The sequence below is a fragment of the Lepisma saccharinum genome, chromosome 17, assembly GCF_977018435.1.
Source record: "Lepisma saccharinum chromosome 17, izLepSacc3.1, whole genome shotgun sequence".
Classification (NCBI taxonomy): Eukaryota; Metazoa; Arthropoda; class Insecta; order Zygentoma; family Lepismatidae; genus Lepisma; species Lepisma saccharinum.
The window spans coordinates 44,410,080-44,436,256 of NC_139245.1; the positions used below are offsets into that span (position 1 = coordinate 44,410,080).

Genomic DNA, 26,177 nt, shown 5'->3' on the forward strand with positions numbered 1-26,177 from the left:
TAGTGGGTTGATGGGGTTCATAAGCCCCCGTCCTCTTGGCGAAAAAAAAAATCAAAGTAGGAAATAAGTAGAATCCACTGGAGTTAGAACCTAACAATAGACCCTTTAATTGACATTAATGGCTTTTTTATTCATTATCGAGGGGTGACGCTATTGTTATTTAATCCAGCGCCACGTGGCGACACGTGTCGGGGGTGGAGGAGGAGATGAGTCATCGATGACTCATGCACACGTGTGAGTTTGAAATTAATGGTTTTCCATTAGTGCACAAAAGATACTATTATGTATTCCGTTTTTGACCTAAGCTAACCTTTTGTTGTATATTATTAATGCGTTTCTGCCGGATATGAGTCACAGATGATTTATACTGACGTTGGAGTTTGGAATTAATGGTTTCTCCATTAAGGTAGAAAAGACACTATTATGGAGTTCGTTTTCGGACTATTCTAACACTATTGTTGTATTTTATTAATGCGTTTCTGCCGGATATGAGTCATGGGTGCTTTAGGCACACGTGGGAACTTGGAATTAATGGTTTTTCCATTAATGTACAAAACACATCCGGCCATTTTGGCGTCGGTGGTGAGTTATATTTGGTATAATTAAGGATCCGGATTTACCCGAATTCAACCGGTGTCGATGCGTTCGATCGGAGGTAGAAGATATTATAACACATGTTCGCTTTAAAGGCGAAGAAATTGAACGATGTATTCTATATGAAAACGAAGTATGCGAGCGGAATCCATGTTATTAATATTAACCTGTTACGGAAGAACCTGTTATGTGCTTGCATTGATCGGCTCCCTCAAACCGCGCGCGTTCATGGACACGCGCGGCAGGAAGAAAGGGTCGCCATTGTTACGGCCCCCTTCGTTTGGTGTTCTTCCGAAGTTGAATGGAAGGCAAGTGTCGCCAAATTTTTACACACGAGTATTGATTTTCTTTGAGGTTCCAATTTTATTTGGTGGAAGTAATCTACGCGGTATTTCTGCCGCCTTTCGTAACATTGCAAAGACTATTTGACCAAAACCGTAAGGAATTTGGCTGAACTAGGAACATTCAGTTCCAGTATCTACAAGTTAAAGTGGATGGCATCCACTATTTGCCCTTATTTCTGGGTTGCGAACCACAGCCCATTTGATTATTGGGTTATAAACATCAGGATTCATGTAAAATTGACCAGATGTTTTTACTGTTAGAGACAATATTTCGCATTTTTGTGTATTTTTACTCAGAAAACGCTATTTGAACGATTCAAGCAAGAGTTCGCATGGCAATTTAGACACACAAACTGTGTTTCTTCAACTTTAGTTGAAGTTTAGGTTTATTTTTAACTCTAATATCACAATTTCTTGTATTCAGGCAACATTTTTTATTAAATTTTGGACTCACAAAGACATTTTTCAACTTTTAACTTGCTATTTTAAAAGTTTATTTCCATTTTTTACTCTAATATCACAATTTCATCTATTCTGGCAGGAGTGTTTATTCCAGTTTAGACTTGCAAAGATAATTTTTTCAACTTCTTTTATTAATTTTTATATTTATTGCCTTTTGTATCTTATATTTTTTAATTCTTAACTTTGAGTTTTGTTCTTTATTTAAAAAATTTCTCTATCACTAAGGAAGAAGTACTTTTAAGTAAAACTGTACCCACAAACTTTATTATTACTATTATTATTAGTATTATTATTATTATTATTATTGTTGTTTTTGTTTTGATGTAGTTGTTGAATCTTGTTGTTGTTGTTAGGGTTTATTGACTTCCACTACGCTATTTTTGGTTTGGTTCGTAGGAAAGTTTGCTTATTTTAGAGTTTCCTAGGTATTTTCTTACTGTTAGGGTAGGTAAAGTTTCCTAAATATATGAGTAGGGTTCCATATATTCTTGTTCTTGCATGTTTTTCATATGATGTGATCACCACAACTCTCCAAGGGCTTTTACTGCATGTTTCCATTTTTATTGAGGCTTAGTGATTCCTAGAGCCACTTTATGCATGAGAGAAAGCTTGAAAATTTTGATCTCAGATAGCCGTCAACCTTATGTCAGAGTATTTTCGAGTATATTTTAGTCTTATTATGGCCCACTAGAATATCACGGCTTGCTTTTTTTTTAAGTATGTTGCGCAGTTATTGTATTTTTGCTTTTGCTTTCTAGATAAACTGTATGAAATGTTTAATATTTGTACTTTTTGCACTTATAAGAGGCCAAACTTTTACTGTAACTAAAATTATTATGTCTCTAGGCACTGAAACCCCTTTACCAAGAGTACTATAACTGCATGTTTATTAATATTGTTTCTTTCATCCCTCAAATATAACAATTTAACAATATAATGACTAATCACAGGACAAGTCGATGTTAGCAGATGACTACGTGGCTCTTAAGTCCACCTGCCAAACTTTTCTTACCATGCTATTTACCCTTATAGTCTTTTATTCGGGGTACATTTCAAGTACTACTTGACTTTTTGAGTGTTTGATTAACACCAGGGGTTATTTGTATCTGTTATGCTGTATTATTTGAGGCTTCTTTTTTATTCTACAATCACTATATGTCCATGAGAACTAAATTCCACTGACTGAAGCTTAAAGCTTACGCTCTGCAGCATGTTGAATGGTTAAGCACTGGTCAATATGAATTTTACAGAGGCTAGTAGGAGGCATAGGAACACATGCCAGAGCATTATTAGAGTGCAACCAGTTACACAGCCAATATTTGCTATTTCAAGTAACTACATGTACCAGAACATTTTACAGCCCAACACTAACTAGACTTCAATTTATACTATATTAGGGGCTAAATGTAGCAAGAACACTGATTGTACATATTTTTGAGAATCCAACTATATCAGGATTTTTTCTATGTAAGTATATTTTTATTGATTACTAACTTTAACAGACCAATCAGGAAGACAACAAAATTCACTAAACTTAGTACTATAGTGTAGGTGATTGCATGAAAAGTAGAAATTATAACATCCAGAAGATTTCGCTTTTTTTGCTTTTGTGACTAATCGTGACGCGGAGGATGAATGGATGGCCAAAAATCTTAAGGACTGGATGTATTTTACCACTACAGACGCCTATGTAGAAACACTAGAGTACTGTTAGCTTTCAAAATTGAGGATATACTGTACTGTTTCTTAAATATTTTGTACTTGGCACGTTACAGTTATATCCATTTCAGGACAAATATTGCTAAAACTCTCAAATTTACTGGTACAAGTTGATATTTCTGCTATCAGAGGAATTAACAACCCTATTTTACAAACAAATGGTATTGTTTACACTTTATTTACTTCAATCTGAGACTAATATTTTACAGTAATTGAATCATTCAGCCCTAGTCAATACTTTACTGCATCAGAAAGTTTGTTATTAATCTAATAAGTATGCTATTTTGGGATATTCTAATGCAAACGTTGTTTAATTCACTGGTTATAATGCAAACTTTTGCACAAATTCGATATATTCACTACCTTCAAACCAAACAATTGTACTTATTTAGCGCATTTTATTTATATTTCTTGTAATTAACTTATGTTTCTTATAATTAACAAACTAAACTAATTACTTTGGCATGTTAAAAACCTTATTTTTTACTATTTCCTATTCTATCAGGTTCTATATTGCTGTTTTTATCAATTATGTAAGACCACACTCTGGTAAATGCCTATATATTCTCTTTTATACACACGCACGCACGCTACACACACACACACACACACACACACCCCCACACACACACACACACACACACACACATTTACACACTTATACGAACATACATCTGACGTTTTTCAATATTTTGCTATGAAGTTTGCATCCACGCTATTCAAACAAGGGCAGGCAATGTAGTATTTATGAGTATTAGTAATCTCAAAGTGGTGTTTTTGGTGTCCAAGTTCAGATGAGAGTCTGCTATGTGCCTTTTGCAGGGGATTGCATGTGAAGTGTATGCATATTGAGCATTATTGAGTGTGTAGGCTTCCAAGTTTTGCTGTTATTTTCCTATAATTCTGCGAGACTGTAGAGAGTTCTCCCTTTTCAACCAGTTTTCTTTCATTGATTGGATACTTTTTGGGAACTTAGCAGTTTTTTATGTTATGAAGCAGATTGTTGTAGAATATTTTGCATGGTCATTTGTGATATTGAGTGCCTGCTGTAACGGAAGTAAGTATCTTTCCTTCTTGTGTTGATGTTCTCGTGTAGGTTTCCTATTTTCGGTCAAGTTGCAGTAGGGAACTTAGCAGTTTTTTATGTTATGAAGCAGATTGTTGTAGAATATTTTGCATGGTCTTTTGTGATATTGAGTGGGTGCTGTAATGGTAGTAAGTATCTTTCCTTTTTGTGTTGATGTTCTTGTGTAGGTTTCCTATTTTCGGTCAAGTTGCAGTACTTAGAATAATCGCTATTGTCTTATTGATCTACGAAGCTCCTTTGAATAATCATTTGCATGTGACCCTATACTCCACGCTGTACTTTGTTCTGGGAGCTATCTTTTGAAGCCTTGGCATTCTGCTAGTACAGTATTATTAGCGTAGAGGTAAATTAGTTCGTGAAAATATGTATTTTTCTGATTAACTATAGTCGCTTAGTTGTTCTAGCAGGTATAAGTAGTTACTGCTGATGTTGTTAATTTTCTATTCGCAGGGGCTATGTATGATGTAGCGTATTTGTGTTGGCTGTCCCTTTTATGCCTATGTTGTTGAGTTTCTCCATAAGCATGTCCTGTATTACTCTATTCTATGCCTTGTTGCTGCTAGATATCTGAGGTATGTTGCTGGTTCATATCTGATGTAGCTTGTTTGACTATCTATTATTTTTGCTATGGCTGTGGCTATTGATGTCCCTTTCTGAATTCCATGTTGGTTTCTGTTTATCCTTGTTGCTGCTTGTTATCTGAGTTAGGTTGTTTGACTTCAGGACTATCCTTTTTTAACTTTATTGTTGATTGCTGTCTTGTAATATTATTTACTATAGTAACAAAATTATTTTTAAAAATTGATATTTATCAACATACTTGTATATTTCTTGTTCAGTATTTGTCAAAGTTTAATTTATTTTGTCCGCTATCTTTAGCAAGTAACACTATTTTGAAATTTAATATATAAATTCATGAAAATTTACTGTAATTTTATATCAACTATCATATTTATTTTAACAACAATAACAAAATTGTACAAAAGTTCAAATAGCAGAAGAATTGTACTCTTAAATTATTAACTTTGAAAGAATAGTATTTTTAAAACATTAACTTTGTAAAAATTGTACTTTTAAAACATTCACTTTGAAAAAATTGTACTTTTAAATTATTAACTTTGAAAAATTGTACTTTTAAAACATTCACTTTGAAAAAAATTGTACTTTTACACCAGAAATAATCAAATATATGGGAAAGAAGGAGAAGTTCTGTTGCTCAGAATAATAAATGTGGGATGGAAGGAAAATAATTTTGTTACTATAGTAAATAATATTACAAGACAGCAATCAACAATAAAGTTAAAAAAGGATAGTCCTGAAGTCAAACAACCTAACTCAGATAACAAGCAGCAACAAGGATAAACAGAAACCAACATGGAATTCAGAAAGGGACATCAATAGCCACAGCCATAGCAAAAATAATAGATAGTCAAACAAGCTACATCAGATATGAACCAGCAACATACCTCAGATATCTAGCAGCAACAAGGCATAGAATAGAGTAATACAGGACATGCTTATGGAGAAACTCAACAACATAGGCATAAAAGGGACAGCCAACACAAATACGCTACATCATACATAGCCCCTGCGAATAGAAAATTAACAACATCAGCAGTAACTACTTATACCTGCTAGAACAACTAAGCGACTATAGTTAATCAGAAAAATACATATTTTCACGAACTAATTTACCTCTACGCTAATAATACTGTACTAGCAGAATGCCAAGGCTTCAAAAGATAGCTCCCAGAACAAAGTACAGCGTGGAGTATAGGGTCACATGCAAATGATTATTCAAAGGAGCTTCGTAGATCAATAAGACAATAGCGATTATTCTAAGTACTGCAACTTGACCGAAAATAGGAAACCTACACAAGAACATCAACACAAAAAGGAAAGATACTTACTACCATTACAGCACCCACTCAATATCACAAAAGACCATGCAAAATATTCTACAACAATCTGCTTCATAACATAAAAAACTGCTAAGTTCCCTACTGCAACTTGACCGAAAATAGGAAACCTACACGAGAACATCAACACAAGAAGGAAAGATACTTACTTCCGTTACAGCAGGCACTCAATATCACAAATGACCATGCAAAATATTCTACAACAATCTGCTTCATAACATAAAAAACTGCTAAGTTCCCAAAAAGTATCCAATCAATGAAAGAAAACTGGTTGAAAAGGGAGAACTCTCTACAGTCTCGCAGAATTATAGGAAAATAACAGCAAAACTTGGAAGCCTACACACTCAATAATGCTCAATATGCATACACTTCACATGCAATCCCCTGCAAAAGGCACATAGCAGACTCTCATCTGAACTTGGACACCAAAAACACCACTTTGAGATTACTAATACTCATAAATACTACATTGCCTGCCCTTGTTTGAATAGCGTGGATGTAAACTTCATAGCAAAATATTGAAAAACGTCAGATGTATGTTCGTATAAGTGTGTAAATGTGTGTGTGTGTGTGTGTGTGTGTGTGTGTGTGTGTAGCGTGCGTGCGTGTGTATAAAAGAGAATATATAGGCATTTACCAGAGTGTGGTCTTACATAATTGATAAAAACAGCAATATAGAACCTGATAGAATAGGAAATAGTAAAAAATAAGGTTTTTAACATGCCAAAGTAATTAGTTTAGTTTGTTAATTATAAGAAACATAAGTTAATTACAAGAAATATAAATAAAATGCGCTAAATAAGTACAATTGTTTGGTTTGAAGGTAGTGAATATATCGAATTTGTGCAAAAGTTTGCATTATAACCAGTGAATTAAACAACGTTTGCATTAGAATATCCCAAAATAGCATACTTATTAGATTAATAACAAACTTTCTGATGCAGTAAAGTATTGACTAGGGCTGAATGATTCAATTACTGTAAAATATTAGTCTCAGATTGAAGTAAATAAAGTGTAAACAATACCATTTGTTTGTAAAATAGGGTTGTTAATTCCTCTGATAGCAGAAATATCAACTTGTACCAGTAAATTTGAGAGTTTTAGCAATATTTGTCCTGAAATGGATATAACTGTAACGTGCCAAGTACAAAATATTTAAGAAACAGTACAGTATATCCTCAATTTTGAAAGCTAACAGTACTCTAGTGTTTCTACATAGGCGTCTGTAGTGGTAAAATACATCCAGTCCTTAAGATTTTTGGCCATCCATTCATCCTCCGCGTCACGATTAGTCACAAAAGCAAAAAAAGCGAAATCTTCTGGATGTTATAATTTCTACTTTTCATGCAATCACCTACACTATAGTACTAAGTTTAGTGAATTTTGTTGTCTTCCTGATTGGTCTGTTAAAGTTAGTAATCAATAAAAATATACTTACATAGAAAAAATCCTGATATAGTTGGATTCTCAAAAATATGTACAATCAGTGTTCTTGCTACATTTAGCCCCTAATATAGTATAAATTGAAGTCTAGTTAGTGTTGGGCTGTAAAATGTTCTGGTACATGTAGTTACTTGAAATAGCAAATATTGGCTGTGTAACTGGTTGCACTCTAATAATGCTCTGGCATGTGTTCCTATGCCTCCTACTAGCCTCTGTAAAATTCATATTGACCAGTGCTTAACCATTCAACATGCTGCAGAGCGTAAGCTTTAAGCTTCAGTCAGTGGAATTTAGTTCTCATGGACATATAGTGATTGTAGAATAAAAAAGAAGCCTCAAATAATACAGCATAACAGATACAAATAACCCCTGGTGTTAATCAAACACTCAAAAAGTCAAGTAGTACTTGAAATGTACCCCGAATAAAAGACTATAAGGGTAAATAGCATGGTAAGAAAAGTTTGGCAGGTGGACTTAAGAGCCACGTAGTCATCTGCTAACATCGACTTGTCCTGTGATTAGTCATTATATTGTTAAATTGTTATATTTGAGGGATGAAAGAAACAATATTAATAAACATGCAGTTATAGTACTCTTGGTAAAGGGGTTTCAGTGCCTAGAGACATAATAATTTTAGTTACAGTAAAAGTTTGGCCTCTTATAAGTGCAAAAAGTACAAATATTAAACATTTCATACAGTTTATCTAGAAAGCAAAAGCAAAAATACAATAACTGCGCAACATACTTAAAAAAAAAGCAAGCCGTGATATTCTAGTGGGCCATAATAAGACTAAAATATACTCGAAAATACTCTGACATAAGGTTGACGGCTATCTGAGATCAAAATTTTCAAGCTTTCTCTCATGCATAAAGTGGCTCTAGGAATCACTAAGCCTCAATAAAAATGGAAACATGCAGTAAAAGCCCTTGGAGAGTTGTGGTGATCACATCATATGAAAAACATGCAAGAACAAGAATATATGGAACCCTACTCATATATTTAGGAAACTTTACCTACCCTAACAGTAAGAAAATACCTAGGAAACTCTAAAATAAGCAAACTTTCCTACGAACCAAACCAAAAATAGCGTAGTGGAAGTCAATAAACCCTAACAACAACAACAAGATTCAACAACTACATCAAAACAAAAACAACAATAATAATAATAATAATAATAATACTAATAATAATAGTAATAATAAAGTTTGTGGGTACAGTTTTACTTAAAAGTACTTCTTCCTTAGTGATAGAGAAATTTTTTAAATAAAGAACAAAACTCAAAGTTAAGAATTAAAAAATATAAGATACAAAAGGCAATAAATATAAAAATTAATAAAAGAAGTTGAAAAAATTATCTTTGCAAGTCTAAACTGGAATAAACACTCCTGCCAGAATAGATGAAATTGTGATATTAGAGTAAAAAATGGAAATAAACTTTTAAAATAGCAAGTTAAAAGTTGAAAAATGTCTTTGTGAGTCCAAAATTTAATAAAAAATGTTGCCTGAATACAAGAAATTGTGATATTAGAGTTAAAAATAAACCTAAACTTCAACTAAAGTTGAAGAAACACAGTTTGTGTGTCTAAATTGCCATGCGAACTCTTGCTTGAATCGTTCAAATAGCGTTTTCTGAGTAAAAATACACAAAAATGCGAAATATTGTCTCTAACAGTAAAAACATCTGGTCAATTTTACATGAATCCTGATGTTTATAACCCAATAATCAAATGGGCTGTGGTTCGCAACCCAGAAATAAGGGCAAATAGTGGATGCCATCCACTTTAACTTGTAGATACTGGAACTGAATGTTCCTAGTTCAGCCAAATTCCTTACGGTTTTGGTCAAATAGTCTTTGCAATGTTACGAAAGGCGGCAGAAATACCGCGTAGATTACTTCCACCAAATAAAATTGGAACCTCAAAGAAAATCAATACTCGTGTGTAAAAATTTGGCGACACTTGCCTTCCATTCAACTTCGGAAGAACACCAAACGAAGGGGGCCGTAACAATGGCGACCCTTTCTTCCTGCCGCGCGTGTCCATGAACGCGCGCGGTTTGAGGGAGCCGATCAATGCAAGCACATAACAGGTTCTTCCGTAACAGGTTAATATTAATAACATGGATTCCGCTCGCATACTTCGTTTTCATATAGAATACATCGTTCAATTTCTTCGCCTTTAAAGCGAACATGTGTTATAATATCTTCTACCTCCGATCGAACGCATCGACACCGGTTGAATTCGGGTAAATCCGGATCCTTAATTATACCAAATATAACTCACCACCGACGCCAAAATGGCCGGATGTGTTTTGTACATTAATGGAAAAACCATTAATTCCAAGTTCCCACGTGTGCCTAAAGCACCCATGACTCATATCCGGCAGAAACGCATTAATAAAATACAACAATAGTGTTAGAATAGTCCGAAAACGAACTCCATAATAGTGTCTTTTCTACCTTAATGGAGAAACCATTAATTCCAAACTCCAACGTCAGTATAAATCATCTGTGACTCATATCCGGCAGAAACGCATTAATAATATACAACAAAAGGTTAGCTTAGGTCAAAAACGGAATACATAATAGTATCTTTTGTGCACTAATGGAAAACCATTAATTTCAAACTCACACGTGTGCATGAGTCATCGATGACTCATCTCCTCCTCCACCCCCGACACGTGTCGCCACGTGGCGCTGGATTAAATAACAATAGCGTCACCCCTCGATAATGAATAAAAAAGCCATTAATGTCAATTAAAGGGTCTATTGTTAGGTTCTAACTCCAGTGGATTCTACTGAAATAGAAAAGAATCCCTTTAACTAGTGACATGCATATTTAGTTTTAGACGAAAACACGAAATGTGAAATAACACATTGTAGTGTTAATTTTTTATGTTTTTGAAAGGTGTGAGATGCATGTTTTGTCACAACGTGATGCGAAATGAACTGCAAAATGGGAAATAAACTCTTAAACACGAATTTTAGGGTTTATTTACCGACGCGATTCTTTTTTTAGGTCTGAATTATCCTGCGAATTATGCAAATCACGGAAAATTTATTAATTCTGCTGTAAATATTTGAGAAGCAAAAATGGACTTATTTATACACGAAAAAATTTAATACTCTGATTAACTATATAAATGTGCTTTTAGAAGTGAAATGTTAATTTTGTGTAATAAGTATAGTTTTTAAATCAAATGTTGATTTTTTCACCATTTTAACATCGAAATGCTATTTGTATATACTGCTTTTGATCCGAAATATGCCAAGTTTCTGTACCGAAATCTTTTATTCACCATAAATATGTGGATCTACCTGTAGTGGACAATCTTATTACCACAGATAAATATCTATATCTTTATCTGTGGTATTGCCGTACAGTGGGATGCATGAGTATTACCGTGCAAATTGTCCACGACTATTTTCATTAAGTTTTCTCTTACATCCTGTGTGTTTTTAAGCGATGGATTCTTTATGTACGCTGGTGCAGAAGTTGTCAACAGCTTGTTTTGAGTTTTCTTTTAAGTCTTGAAGCTCTTATTGGGTCAAATAAAGTGCACGAACATGGTGATGGACAATTTGCACGGTAAGACTCGTGGATCCCACTGTACTAACGAGATTTGATTTCATGTTTTATGTCAACTTTATGCACAGTAAGGAAAATCGTGACTGGACCTACAGTTTAAAGTGGGATCCGAACCACTTGTGCCGCCACCGGGTAACGAACCCGGAACCCCTTGATTACAAGGCAGCGAGGAGTAACTAGGTTTGTGGACACGCTAATGGATAGAAATGCTTTCTTCATTCCTCACCTGGTACTCCTCCTTGGCGTGCTCGCCGCCTGCCCAGGCGATGTAGCACACCTTGTGGGCTGGAACTACTTTTCCCGGGATCACAGCTCCTTCGTGCCTCGCGCGGCCGATGTAAATCTCACAGTCGTGGTCCTGGCCTCCTACGATGGCGCCAGGTGGCAGTTCGCCGTAGCTAGCATCCACCCAACAGGCGGACTGGATAGGCTGCACGACGCCGATGTCGCCATCTGTTGAGAGGGAAAAGAACTAAGCATTCTGGGTAGGGCTGTTAAAGGGACAATATAAAATGCTTTTTCGAAACACGTGCATGTAGTAATACACAAGAATACATTTGGAGACAAATCTGAAAGAGCTCATATCTGGAACATCAAGCAATCAAAGTTAGGGTTGTGCGACTTTTAGCACACCCTGTATTTTATTATGGCACAATACATTTCAATGTAAGTTTTATCAGTTTATTTTAATGGAGAAGAAAAGGCAATATTTTAATAACACCTTCATATTCTTTACATGAACGATAAATGCAATCATTAACCATAACAACTTGTTATTTATCTGTTAAAATTTGATGCATCTTTTGAGAACTTTTCCGTCTTGCATACAATGAACTCTGATAACGCAGTTTCTAATAATGCAGTTTCAGTATCTTCAACATCATCCAGAAAATTCATGAAACGCTATAAAATCATATTTTGTAGTGGTAGACATTAAATAATGTTGAACATTATATATTCGAATTGATTACTCATATTTGGATTAGTAAGAAAATATGCAAATTTAAAGAGTTTAATTGCATTTCTCTGTACTTATAAACAAGATGCACAGTGTTTTATTTCCTTCCTTCTAATATTCGATATGAAAAATTCACAAAATTGCAGTATTCACAGAATTTTCCAATTTTAAAATAAAGACAAATCAACTAGTGAGGAAAAAGTATGGTTGAATTTGAAATTGCAAATATTATTAATAAAATAGGATATTAAAATAGTATGCAGCAGCATAAAACAAACCAGACAACACTAATGGGACAAGCGACATGCAAAAAAGAAATAATCTTACCTCAAAACAAAACCATCCATTATCTCCTCGAAAGCTAAAGAAAATTGTTTTCTTTAAAATCACATTCTTTCTTGTAATGTATTATTTATTCATGGGAAAAGGGGGCAACATACAAAGAACATTTTTTAAAGTTAGTATGACATGCACAGGATACTATTAACTTTATATGGTAAAAGATTACCGACATCAGACTGGCAGAGTATGCAAACAGTAATCTGAATGGAATGTCGACATCACAGAGAAATGTTTTACACTAGTCAAGTGTGATTAACTTTGCCATATATTGTAGTATGTGTTTATTATCTTCCATAATGTTAGAGAGCTAAAGCGATACGATTATTGTGTCTGTGTACATATTACATATATATGTGCATGTTCTAATTTACGATGTTAGGCACTTTGAACATACTAAGCTTTAAGCTCTCGCTATATTGCAAATTCAGGAACTCCACTATATTTTTAAAATGCTGATTAAAAAGCTGTTTTCATCTCAAAAAAGTTTTGCGCTATTGCTAAATGCCCGCTACTCCTATATAATTTCAGACCTACATATATGAATGCAAATAGCATTATATTTTGTTATGGCACATAATATGTTTCAACTTTTGAAATTTTAGACAGCACCGAAAGCAAAAGCATCACAATATTTCAAGAAGCTGATATTAAATTGCAGTCTGCTATGTTCCTTTAGTATCACCTCCATCCTATAAAGTGGAATTGTATTTGTGTGAAAATATACAAGATATTCTAGTCCCAAGTATACAATTTTATAGCTACAAAAATTAATTCAAGGCACAATGCCACTTATTCGTCTTTTTTCTCTTTCTCCTTCTTGTCCTTTTTATCTTTCTTCTTATCCTTCTTCTTCTTCTTCTTCTCCACCGAGTCCACTTCCTTCCCGGATTCATTGCCTTCCTTCTCGGAACCACTGCCCTCTGATGAAGACGACGATGAAGATGATTTTTCACCCGAATCTACATGCTTTTCTTCTGTTCCTTTTGAAATTGAATTTAGTGGAAACCAATTGTTAGAAATGGGGCATGATTGTTGAAGATAACAATGATCCCATTTCGGAAGCCATGCTGCAGAACGCTCAAAATTTAAAATAATTTTTGCTGCTGTGATTGCATTGTACGTTTTTTAAAGGAAAGTCCTGAGTTTGTCCAGAACTTCGTCTAACGTTGATTTGGTTTAAGTATGCTACAAAGTATGATATGAAGATAAATAGGGGTACGTATTTCGTAGTGAATATTATTGTCTTCTGTTCTAAGAATAGTAGAATTAACACCTTAGTATTTTAGGAATATCATACTGTACTGCCAATCTATATATTAACTAATTCCGAGAAAAAAAATCTGAAATTTTGAGCAACAAACTCAATCGTTGATTCCTGTCTCACATTTCAACTCCACGTGCTTGTATACAAAACGTTTTTCAGAAAATTTGATGTAATTTCACATTTCTAGAGAATGAAAACAGTGCAATATTTAATAGATGAAATCTGTAATAAATGAAATCCCAATACTCTCTATAGATTCTTCAAAGTGTTAATTTCATTGCAATGTTCTGACAATGAAAGTAAAAGATAGTGGACAGGTGACTTCGAATCATAGAATATTCAGTGTAAAAGTAGCTAAGATACACTTAAAAGTTTAGTAATCTAGGTTCAGTTACTTATTATTTTTTACTCTTTGCAAAGAAGTATATAAGTGTCATTTCGTGTCAACACGGCTTAGATGTAAATAACATGATTTGAATGGATTGTATTCTAATTTCATATAACTTTTCCTTCCTCGTCCTATTTTTAAAGCACTTTGATCTTTTTGTGCAGTGAAATTCTTTATTCTTGTTCACCAGACGTCTGATTATTCACTGCTTACTAGTTTCAGACAATATTAGCAAAATTGCCTCCAATAGAATACAGCTCACCGCTCACGAGAAGATACCCAAACGAGGGGAGACGGGGAGCGGGTGTGAAGGACCGGTCCATTTGCAGATTTTAGGGGTAGCAGAAAGCCTTCCGCTCCGGCTTTTCGAAGTGCGTGGGAGTTGATTTGCGTCAAGCACGCAGAGCGTGTGTCCGCAGCAACAGTTTGCTGCTTTTCTTTCAGTGGCCAGAATACTTTTGTATTGCTTATCCTGTGCATTATTTAGACTGTATTTCAAAGAATTTTAAAATAATATACGGCAACGACTTTAGGGTTACCAGATGACAAACTTTAAAAAAGAATACATTTTTAGATTGCAAAATGTTGTTAACTTTAGACGAAGACACACGTTTTGTGCTTACTGGTGTATGTACTATGCTCCTAATATTATACGGTTGTGAAGCTTGGTCTCTTACTTTAAAAAAATGGCATAAATTGACATTCTGCCTCGGAGTTTTTTTTCTTCCAGGCCTAAAGTCACGAAACCGTTTTTGTAAGACGTCACTAAAAACACATTTGCATTTTGGCATGGTTCAGATTGCTGATCGACAGAATTTCACTACTCCACTGCCATGGAACAACAAAAGTACGGCAGTTAAAAAATACTGTTTATTTCTGAATTCTGCCATGAAAGTCAAATCAAAGTAAGCCGCGGCGAATTGCATATTCTTACCTATTGTCAGAAACTTGCTGCTCACCAAGAGCCGCGGCAGATGTCACAAATGGTTTGAAATCAAAATCTCACTCGGCGCGGCGGTGACAACAGAAGAGACGCAAAGGTCCAACAATTTTTCTTTGTTGCAAGAAAAGTTTATTGTCTTTGCGCTTGCAACTGAGAGTGTTGTATTTCTTTACTTTGAAATTGAAAACGGAAACAATATTAATAATTGTTTACAAATAACATTTTGTTACTAATCTTATAAGCAGCTGTCTATACCCCAAAAAATAGGATATTTCCAAATTTTCTTAAAACCTGCCCGGAGCATTTTTAGTACCCGAAAAACAGGATTTGTCCGGGTAAAAGAGAACTTCTGGTAACCCTAAACGACTTGAGTCTCTGCACCGGTTACAGCGAGCCCACATGTGTTTTTCACTCAGGGTGCACACCCCCGACCCTAATAGTGGAGTCGCCTGCTGCTACGTCACTTCACTTCCGTCAGGGATCTTCTCCTGAGCGGTCAGCTGTACTTTGAGATTACTCCAAGTATTGCTGCATTAAACTGGGCAATTATCGTGTTGTGAGCTCTTATAACTCACATTAGTTTTAGTTAGGAATTGACAATATATAAGTTCCTCCGAGTCAAATATCAATAATGTTTTTCACTTGCATCTTGCAGTTTCAATACGACATTACTCCATTGTACATTAATAAATATGTCACTGTATTATATGCAGAGTTCGGTAAATTGACTAGCAGTGATTTATTTATCCACAATTTCTTCCACGGTTTAATTAATGGTCATGTTTGACTGTCACACCACTCTAAAAGTTGTTTTTACACCCCTCTCTCTTCAGATCCAGGTCCCATCTGGGTAATCATTGGTTTTCATGTGTCCCGCCCGAGTACTTATAAAATTGAAATTAGAATGTTATGCATCATCTTTAGTGTAAGCAAATTGTAATATCATATAATTACCGGCTGTTCAATGTTCAAGATTGCTGTCATGAGTCGGCAAGACAACAGAAAAACTTATAACATTTGTGGCAAGACTGTAGTGCCGAACGTCAAGTTAGCAGTCTGTGAAGTGAGTTGAGATCGAAGCTGTGCTGAGATATATCGTAGCCCTACCTAATTTGTGTACAAAGCAACGCAATTTAATTTGTTATAGTCTTTCTATTCTGTGTTAGTTTAAAACAATTACAGGGACATGTTTTGCTGGGCTAAATTTGGATATAATACAAATACAAATAATATAATATATGTGTGTGTCTAGGTAGTATTGTATATCCCAAAGTACAATAGCTAGAAAAGATTAAACAGCATGTGATGAATAGGCAAAGTTTTCTGAATAAATAATTTGAGGTTTCTTTAAATATTAAAATGAATTTTCCTCTAAGCCACGGGAAATTGGAGGGGGCATATGGAAGTTTTGGAAGGGCCAGTGAGCCACGTCCCTGAGCTACTTACAGACTGTGTCCCGCAAGTACATTTGTTTATGTTGATGATGAAGCGCGAACACTAACTCTCCATGCAAGAAAGTTTGGACACCCCTGCTCTAGACTAAAAAAATGTGTGGTTGAAAGTTTTGAAAATTCCTGCTCTAGACTAAAGATTATGTGGTTGATGTTGAATGATATGATCTATCCGTGTTAATTTTATTGGAAGATTCACACAACATGAGTCTAACTACATTAGAAGTTAGTCTGAAAGCTCAGTATGGTTACAGCGTGCAAGAAGGGACAACTCCTACCTTTGACCTTCCACTGTCCCTGTGCGCCCCATGCGGTCCTCACGCCGAAATGGGTGATGCCGAAGGGTGCAGGGTCGTCCCAGAACAAGAAGGGCTCGTCCTCGCCCCCTCGGGTCACCGACAACCTCCCGTTCTTCCACCTGAAGATGAACCTTCTGAGTTCGCCGTCGCACATTATGCCGGGGGTCTCGGCTTGTGCCTTGTCGGGTTTCTCCCTCTTGTAGCGGATGGCGGAGCGGGCGTTCTCCCAGCCGCCCAGGAAGATCTCGTACATGGGGTCGGTCTCCTCGGGGGCGGAGGTCAGGGCCACGTGGGCGTCGTGGGCGCAGGAGACCTCCACCTGGAGCAGCCCGGCCGTCACAGGGAGGAACGTGTACTCCAGGCTGTCGTCTGTGGCCAGCTCGTCACCATCTGAGGGTGAAACGAAACATCAGTTACAACCATCGGATGAATATGAACCTACTATAGAACACACATGGTTGACTTTCTGGATTCAATTTTGAAGCAAACTGCCACTATAGTCGTCGATCGTTTTAAATGTCCTTTTTCCCAATCTGAGAGCCGACTGGATGCCCCAAATACAAATATACAACTCGAAGGAGAGGGACACGTTCAACTGGAGACAATATCGCGAACTGGACGAGACTGTCCCAAGGTAAAAAGGTAATTAACACACCTTCCAAAATACCGTGAAGGCACATGGGGGGGATGAGGAGGTAGGACCCCACATATTCACAATCTCCACCATTTGCGGAGGTGATGCGATCAGCATCACGCTCTGGTCGCCTTTACCTGTCAGGCTTACCACCTCCCTCACCATTTATGAGAGATTGGGTGAACCCAGAGTCGCTTCATCCAGGGACATTGCTAATAAATTCCACACCTGAAATCACTCACGTCCCGCGTGACAGTAGATGCCCTACAATACATCAACGTGGCTCCTCATTCTTTAACTTAGCATTCATCAAATAAAGATTGCTTTACATCAGGTATAGACTTAACAAAAGTCCCTTGCCTTCATAACATGCCCAACAATGGAGAAGAGTGTGTAATCCAATCATTGTTAAACTTCTTCAACCATTCTAACACGACTAACCGACACTTCGTATTTCAAAACATGAACTTGGAAAGAAAAAACAGGACTTATACTAACATGGTCATATTGTGGATATGTAATGTTTGTTCTACGCTGAATGACGTGTACCAGTACTTGCGTAACAGCCCATCTCTTTACTGAAATGTCAAGGCGTTGACGTCACCAGATATTTCAACATTCTTAAGCAATTAACGGTTCTTGTACAATTGCTTGGGAAAGCCTCTTCTGGAACAGTTTCTTCGTTCGGTGAAAACATTAGTAAAATTTTCATTATTGGAAGAACCTACTGAGAATGTAATTGGAGTCCCTGTTATTGTGTGGTGAGCGAGAAATAAATATGAACATATGAACAAGAGGTGGCTGTTTGATTAGACGCACCGTTTCAACTCCAGCAGTTTCCTTCCTTTCAACTATAACTCAAAACATCAATACAAATCAATGGAGAAACAGGCTGTTTGTCCACCATTTAAGAGTAAATTTGGAATTTGAACTGTTGAGTCATAACAAGCAGTAACTGAAGTGGTGATAGGAAAGTGTGTTCGGTGTTATGCTAACATAACCTCTCTTTCTGTGTCGTGCAACACGTGTGGTTCAAAGGTGTCAAAATGCAACTAGTGCTACCGGCAACTGTTAAGTCTGCATTGTTACACAGTTTATAACCACTGAGTAGCGCTGAGTAGCTACGAATGAAATCTCTAGTAGAGTCATCGTGTACATAGGTAATAGTTTGAGCTGTATTTTTGACACTGAATTTGTAACTATGTACGATCACCAGCAAAGATTTAACAGCAAATTATCCATCGCTATTGATTAAAACAGAATGAACGACCATAATGATGGACAATTTGCCTACTATTATATTTGCCGCCGACTGTACAAAAACTTATATCCTACTTCCTACATATGTCAAAGTGGTAAGGGCAGTCACATGAATCTAATGCCCTTTACATTTTATGATTTTTTTTTTCATCGTATCACAATAAATATTGCAGTTTGAATAGAATTAGTATAATTATCACCTAGTTCTGCAGTATGGCTTCCGAACCTGGGAAATATTTTTGAAGAACGGCAACGTTCATATTGATATCTGGCTTTGGTTATCTGTTAAATAGACAACAATACGTAAGAGCAGATGAAAGGACTAACACAGAGCTTACAACAAAAGCACACAGTCTCCGAGTCATTTCCTTACTAAATTTGAGTCTACAAAGCGTGAATCACTGGGCAGTATGATATCAGTGAGAACTTTGCCTTTCGTCTTTTAAAATATCAAAGCAGCATATTAATTACTGATACAAATTAATTATATTTATAAGCATTGTAAAATACATAATAGAAAACTAGCTATACTAGTACACACATCAGACATGGCATAAGAACTAAGCATGACCAGACACTTAAAAATTTGACTACGATTTCAGAAATCCAGAATAATTGGCCATCCTTAGTGAAAAGAAACTTATAAAAAGTATAACTAAGGTGACCGGTTTTTAAAACAACAAAATGGGACATTTTCATATTTTCCTAAAGGAAAAGCGGAACGGGAAAATGTACATATTTTAATATAAAAACTGTTTCGTCATAAATACTTATGTTTGAAAACTAATTAATTAAACAAATAAATAAAAATACTGTTAAAACAACTAACATAACGTGCTGATATGCACTGCACTCCAACGAAGCATTCCTTTAGAATTAGAAGTAATTAATTGGTATTTTGCCGATGAATGAATCTTCTTCAGTTCATCCTTCTTTCCAAATAACATTTTGTAAATGTTTACACATATTAATCAACATAGCTTTCAAAATTTGTACTAAAAGAGCGTTCTTGTCACTTCATGTACGAAAACACTCGCTGAGTAGTGGCATTACTATCGGATTAGAAATTATAGATACTAGAGTTTAGACTGCAATTAAAAATTAACCTGTAGACCTACAACAAAACTAGTTACATCAAAATAACTTATTCAATTTTGCGTTAATTTATGCTAAGCTTCTTTTTTTAGTATGCCTTATATTTTTAGCGTTGTGAGAACGAAAAACTTGATTTTTTTTTTTAGTTTTGCAAGCGTTTGCTCATTTTGAAATTCTATAAATCAAAAACTGGTTCTCCAATCGTGATGAAATTTTGGTATGGTGCAGGCAGAAAGGTTTTTAAACAAATCTTAATTTTCAGAGTTTTAAAATTTGTCAAAAAAACCTTTATCATCAATTTTGCGAAACAACATTTCCTTAGTATTGCGTAGTCCTACGAATACAATATTGGTCTTATTTGGAAGTTCTTTGAATCTGTTCTTAAAATCCATTATCGTTGTCAAATCACATTGAGAAAAGATTTTATACATATTTTTAATTCAGCAGATTAAAGATGAGCCGCGAAACGTGGCAACACGGCACACAGCGATATTAGTTAAACCGTGGAAACTGCATGCTGGCTGGCACTGCGAGCGGTGTTGCCACGCGTACAGCTTTACTTCGCTGAATAAAACTCTGTATAAGATCTATAGATAGTAGTTCCAGGTGAACAGCTTAAGAAAATTTGAATACGTCACATTGTTGACATTGAAATTTTACCCAACAATGCCATAGTTCATAGTTTACCCCACATTTGAACACTACGACAACCTAATATATGCAAGTCGGTTTACAAAGCTATGTCATAGAAGAACCTTACAGGAAATAGTATTCTTGTGGAAGTTGTTAAACCACGAAGTAGATGCTGAACATCTACTCTTGTCAGATTAATTTTCGAATCCCATCGTCGAAAACTAGACTCAAGAATGTAGTTTTTCTTATAAAGAAGGCTAGATCGGAAATTAAAAAGAAATCTCTATTGTGGAGAATGTGCACCAGTTACAATAAATTGGTAATCAAGAATAACACCATTGACATATTTTCTATGAACCTAAGGGACTTCAGTAAAGCCACTATTAACGCAATGACCTAAGTTTAAACACAATTTCCTAGTGAAATTATGTGATAAAGTGTATACATATAGGAAATAATTTTAAATGTATTTTTATATGTGGATATATATGGATGTGCGTGTATGTATGTATGTATATATATACATACATACATACACGCACACACATATATATCCACATATAAAAATACATACATATTTCTATCTATATTACAGAAATATATGTAATTATATTCACTATGTATCCTTCAGGTGGGTTCTGTAATAAGGTATGTACCTGTTGAGTTCAATAAATAAATAAATAGTAGAGAAGGTGTTTGTATTGTTGCAGTAATTCTATGCCGATAATTCATTGTCACAAAAAAAGGTACATTTTGGCGTCTCGTTTTTCGTTCCAAGAAAATCGGGACAGATACAAAATAATACAGGACGTCTAGTCACCTTGTAACATGCAATAGAAACGCAATAAACTATTGCTTTGCATAAGCCATGTAAACACAATTCTGGACTGTAATTTTTTAATTCTATGAGCATATAATTGCTGCAACTTCATAAACACAAAAAATGAAGTAATCGAATGAATCACTTCGAGTTACCCTGATTAAGAAATTTACGGTCGAGGTCAAAGTTGACTAAGACTAACAATCCATAAATACACAGCAGTGTGAAATTAACAATTGAGATAAGTTGTCTCAATAATTTTCTCCAGTGTCTACAGTGTGAATCATTTAGGATAATTTCACCTCAGAAAAACTTGTTGATTTAAAAGGAACAAAAAACTTTTCAAATCCTTTCACATTCGATTAATTTCACTTCGTTATTAGATATCTACGGGTTTAGACTTCTTCCTAGTACTGCAAGGAAGCGAGACCGACGACGTGTGCTTTGTCTTGAGATTCACGTGCCGAGCCAGGGTATTTGAGCATTCTGGTCGCTTGCCAGCTGCAGTCTCGATAAGACTCGCTTCATGGCAGCTTCCGATTACGGAGTCCTAGCGTCGGGGAAGGAAATTGCCGAGTAATAAGTTTGCAGGTTATTATGACTGGCAAATCTTTGTTTTACCTGTAGTTGGTTGCAAGGGTGCCCGCAGGACTTTTTTCAGGGTGGGCAGCAGTTTTCAAAGTGGGGGAAACGTGTAGTGATGCTTTCCATAATCTCAAAGCATCTCCCCTCCCAATCGTATAAGTTGCATATGGTCGTCCCACCCATTGCATTTTCCCCATGTTGATCCAAACAAGCATTCTCTCCCCCCTCCTCCCTTCTAGGAACATCCACTTCAAGCACTGGGGGCAGAGTTAGATTTTATATCTTGCCCTTCAGTTATAAAAAACTCATTTTATCATTTTATTTATTTATATTATTTTAGAAACTATAAAACTGAAATTGAATTTAAAACACCTTTGATAAATAAACAATCCATGTATTTAGGAAAGCAGTGATAAAAGTACTTCTGGGGCCTTCCCGATGGGGTAGTTGTAACATCGTCGCCTTGTAATCAAGAGATCCCGGGCTCGATACCTGGTGGAGGCACATAGTGGTTCGGACCACAGTTTAAACTGTAGGCCCAGTCCCGATTAGTTCTTCTGTGCATAAAGTAGACTTAAAAACAAACCCAAAAGTACCTCTGACTGAGAATAGGACAAAGTCTCTGCAAGTGCCATTGGAATCAGCACACTTGCATGGAAATGATATAAAGTTCACATGGCATATTTGAATGAGAAGTGAATAACTTGATTTGCGTGATGGAGGTGTAAGGGGTGGTCCGTACTGAGGATGCCCAAATGTGAGCCTCACTTCCACATAGTACACTCCGGACTGTATTTTGTAGACTACAGAGGATATGGACCCACGAGCCTCACTTAACGCACCAAACTCCAACACCTTGGTCAAGCCCCGTATTTAGTCTTCTGACGTCAAGTATGCTTTCGTTGTTAGGATAAATGTAGTGTATTTATGCTAAGAGATTTAAACCTAACCACGAAAGCATTCCGCGCGTATGGCAGATGAAATACGGCGCTTGACCAAGAAGGTGTTTGAGTTTAGTGCGATGAGTCCTACCACTGGACTCTCAGCCAGCATAATTCTCTGTGGGTGTGGAGTTCGTGTTGTATAGTCTCTAAATGTTTACGATTGTCCCTTCATCCATCACATGAACAAGCATCCTCATATTCGCGATTCGCCAAAAGTAGCAGAAAAAATAGATTGATTGATTGATTGATTTTACTTCGCTTTTTGTGCCACTTTTGACCAATTTGCGAAGATGGGGATGGGTGATGACATGATTACATTGATGAATGAACACTCGCAAAACATCCATGCCCAGGCCAGAATTCGAACCCGGGACACCTGGCATCGTAGCGCGATGTGCTAACCACTCCGCCACAAGGGCCGGCAATAGCAGAAAAGAGAATTAAAACAAAGCAAATCATGCTTCATAGGGAGGACGTTGAGGCTATTACACACAGAACTAGTGTTGCCCACGAGACGAGACTTTGGCCTGTCTCGTCTCGTGGAAATGCTGTGAAATGCTGTCTCGTCTCGAAAATATTCGTTTGTCTCGGGACACATGATCAATCTCGTCTCGTCTCGAATTTTTAAAAGCCTGTCCCGTCTCGTCCCGTGGGCAACACTACATAGAACTCAAAACGTGTCAAGTAGCACATATATTTTGACTTCAATATCACATTAACGTGCATGAACTGCAAATGATGGATGCACTTTTTGGTGTGACAAAATACACAGAAATACATAAAGAAGCACTTATCAGCTGGTGTTCCGTGTGATGCACTAAAATGCATCATTTGGGAAGATAAACGAGTTCATTTCAAAGATAACAAAATTATATATTTAGCTGTGTCAGTTGATGCATTAAATGTGAAATTTTGTTATCTTTGAAGTGATCTCGTTTGATCTTCCCTGATGCATTTTAGTGCATCACACTGAACACCAGCTGATAAAAGTGCTCCTTTATGCATTTGTGTATTTTGTCACCAAAAGTGCATCATTTGCAGTTTATGCACCATAATGTATTATGGAGTCAAAATATATGTGTCAATTGACATGCTTTGGGTTCTGTGTATAAATCAAAGGTATGACCTTGAATGGAGTTAAATAACCCTGTCTCGTGTATATAATGTGTAATAAGACCGTTAAAACAGTGTAGCTGGATAAGACAAGGTCCTCTGGAAAGCCGCTGAGGCGAGTCTCTGAAATCTCAGATCGACTTACTCTGCACAGGTGGTCGTCTCAAGGCGCAATCGATGCGAAAAAAGGCATCGCCAACCAGAACCAGTACTGCGCTCTCAGTGTTGCCAAAATCAAAGAGTACAATTTCCCTTTTTACAAGTTCAAAATTTCCCTCTGTCTATTTTTCCTTCCTTAGAAAAATGTAAATCTGCTATCACAAATTCTGCCTCATCAGCTATTACAGTATTATTGTTAGTGAACCCACAGAAAGCACCACAGAAATACACTGAGTGATTGAATGAATGAGTTTGAAGGCCACTTCTATGTACTAATTAAAACTGGACCTACAGTTTAAAGTGGGAGCTGAACCACTATGTTCCTCCGGGACCACTTAATTACAAGGCGACGACGTGACCACTACGCCATCGGGGAGGCCGATTGAATGAATGAAAATAACACAAATTGAAGATTACTGATATAAAATTCTCCATTTTAGGAAAATATACAAAACATGAAAATTAATAATAATAGTTACTATGAGGTTTATACTAGTGGTGTAATAATTTCAAAGGTTGGATAAATGGGAGGTACTAACTGTTCCAAAGCCAAGTATAAATTATTACGCTTTTTGATAGGAATAATTTACTTGGCTAAAGAAGTTTTCTATCGAAAAAAATACCATGGCTGATGTTAAATTATTAACACCTATTACGTAGTTACCCTAATTAATGCAATTTTAATGAATTTTAGTTTTAAAATATACAGTAAAACCTTGTTAATACGGACCTCGATAAGCCGCACTTCGCTTAATCCGGACAGGCAAGAGGAGGGAAAAAAAGCAGAATGCAAGGTTTTAAATGTGGCTAGAAGTTAACAAGAGAACTTCCCAAAGAAAAGACAGTGAACCACTTATGAAATTCTGTTTACCGCAGACTTTGTACTGTACAGTATAGTGTATTTAGGCCTAAATACACCATAATAAACTTGTTTTGTTGCTATGTACCGAGTTTTAATACACTTTCTACTGTTCTTTTAGGTTATTTCAGTTAATCCGGACTTTCGTTAAACCGGTCAACTTATCTCCCCATTAGTCCGGATTAACGAGGTTTTACTGTATTTATGGTGGACTCAACTGCAATTTATAACATCAATCTTTATTCACGATAGAATAATCAAAATAAAATATGAAAATAGTTGCGCGGTTTTGATAAAGTAACAACCAGATTGCTCAAATTTACAGGTAGAATATTGAAAGCTTCAAAACTTCCCTGTAATTTTGATATTTTTTTGCGAAATTTCTCCTTTCTCTTTTGACTTGTTTCATCTGAATTTCCCTTGGGTGTGGCAACACTGCACTCTGCGTGAAATCGTTGACTTTGTCCCTCTAAGGCCAAGGTCAGACGAAGCTTAGAGGCACCGTCATCGAGAGGGTTGCTGATGCTTTATTCCTACTTTTTATTTCTTCTCTCAGCGAGATTAAATATCTTTTTTTCGCTCTCTTCTTTCTTTCTGTTGATGTACTTTGAGCAGTCATTTTGAGTTGTGTATTTGTCACATTACCCATCCTCATCTTCGCAATTAGCTAAGAGTGGCAGAAAACCGAAGTAAAATGAAGCAAATCAACCAACGTATTTTGCATCGCATTCTTTCAATAACTGTTACTAGAAGATACACCTGGATACGGCGGTGGACAGTTTGGGTATATGAACTTGCACCCACAAAGCAGGCAGGTCATCACTCACAGTTTCATCCTTCAGTGACTTATATACACACACCCCAACACACACCCCTAAAAACTTTTCACAAAGGGTAAATTCATAGTAATTTTGGTTCAAAATTGACCCTTAGCCCCGAAGCATTTCCTTTAACATTTTTGGTAGCATAAATGCTATGTAAATGCTTCCAAATCTTACAGATAATACTTTACACGGAAGCATTTCGTGGAACATTTCGGCTAGCTTTTTCGATTACAATGTATAATATATACAGCATGAAAGGCACGTCAAGTTACACCATCTATGGTAAGCGCACGGTGTTTACAATTGAAACAACTGGAATATTCTTCCATTCGTGTACAGTAATCTCTATAGAGTATGTATTTAAGCAGCGCCATTGCTTTGTACCTAAAACCATTTAATACGAAACGTTATTCCTCTTGGTTGAATAGTTATAGTCTTTTTAAAATGTGA

The 26,177-nt window shown here is 36.1% G+C and overlaps 1 protein-coding gene across 2 annotated transcripts in view; it reads right to left on the bottom strand.

Moving 5' to 3' along the window:
* The window catches only part of LOC146001711 (uncharacterized), a 95,776-nt gene that overhangs the window by 9,947 nt on the left and 59,652 nt on the right, over positions 1–26,177 (bottom strand). For both annotated transcript variants that reach the window (XM_083139376.1, XM_083139375.1), the window contains exons 3-4: positions 16,781–17,191; positions 11,383–11,609 (exon numbers count right to left, since the gene is read on the bottom strand). In XM_083139376.1, coding sequence (XP_082995502.1) covers positions 11,383–11,609; positions 16,781–17,191 — 638 coding nt within the window. The remainder of the gene's footprint in view (positions 1–11,382; positions 11,610–16,780; positions 17,192–26,177) is intronic.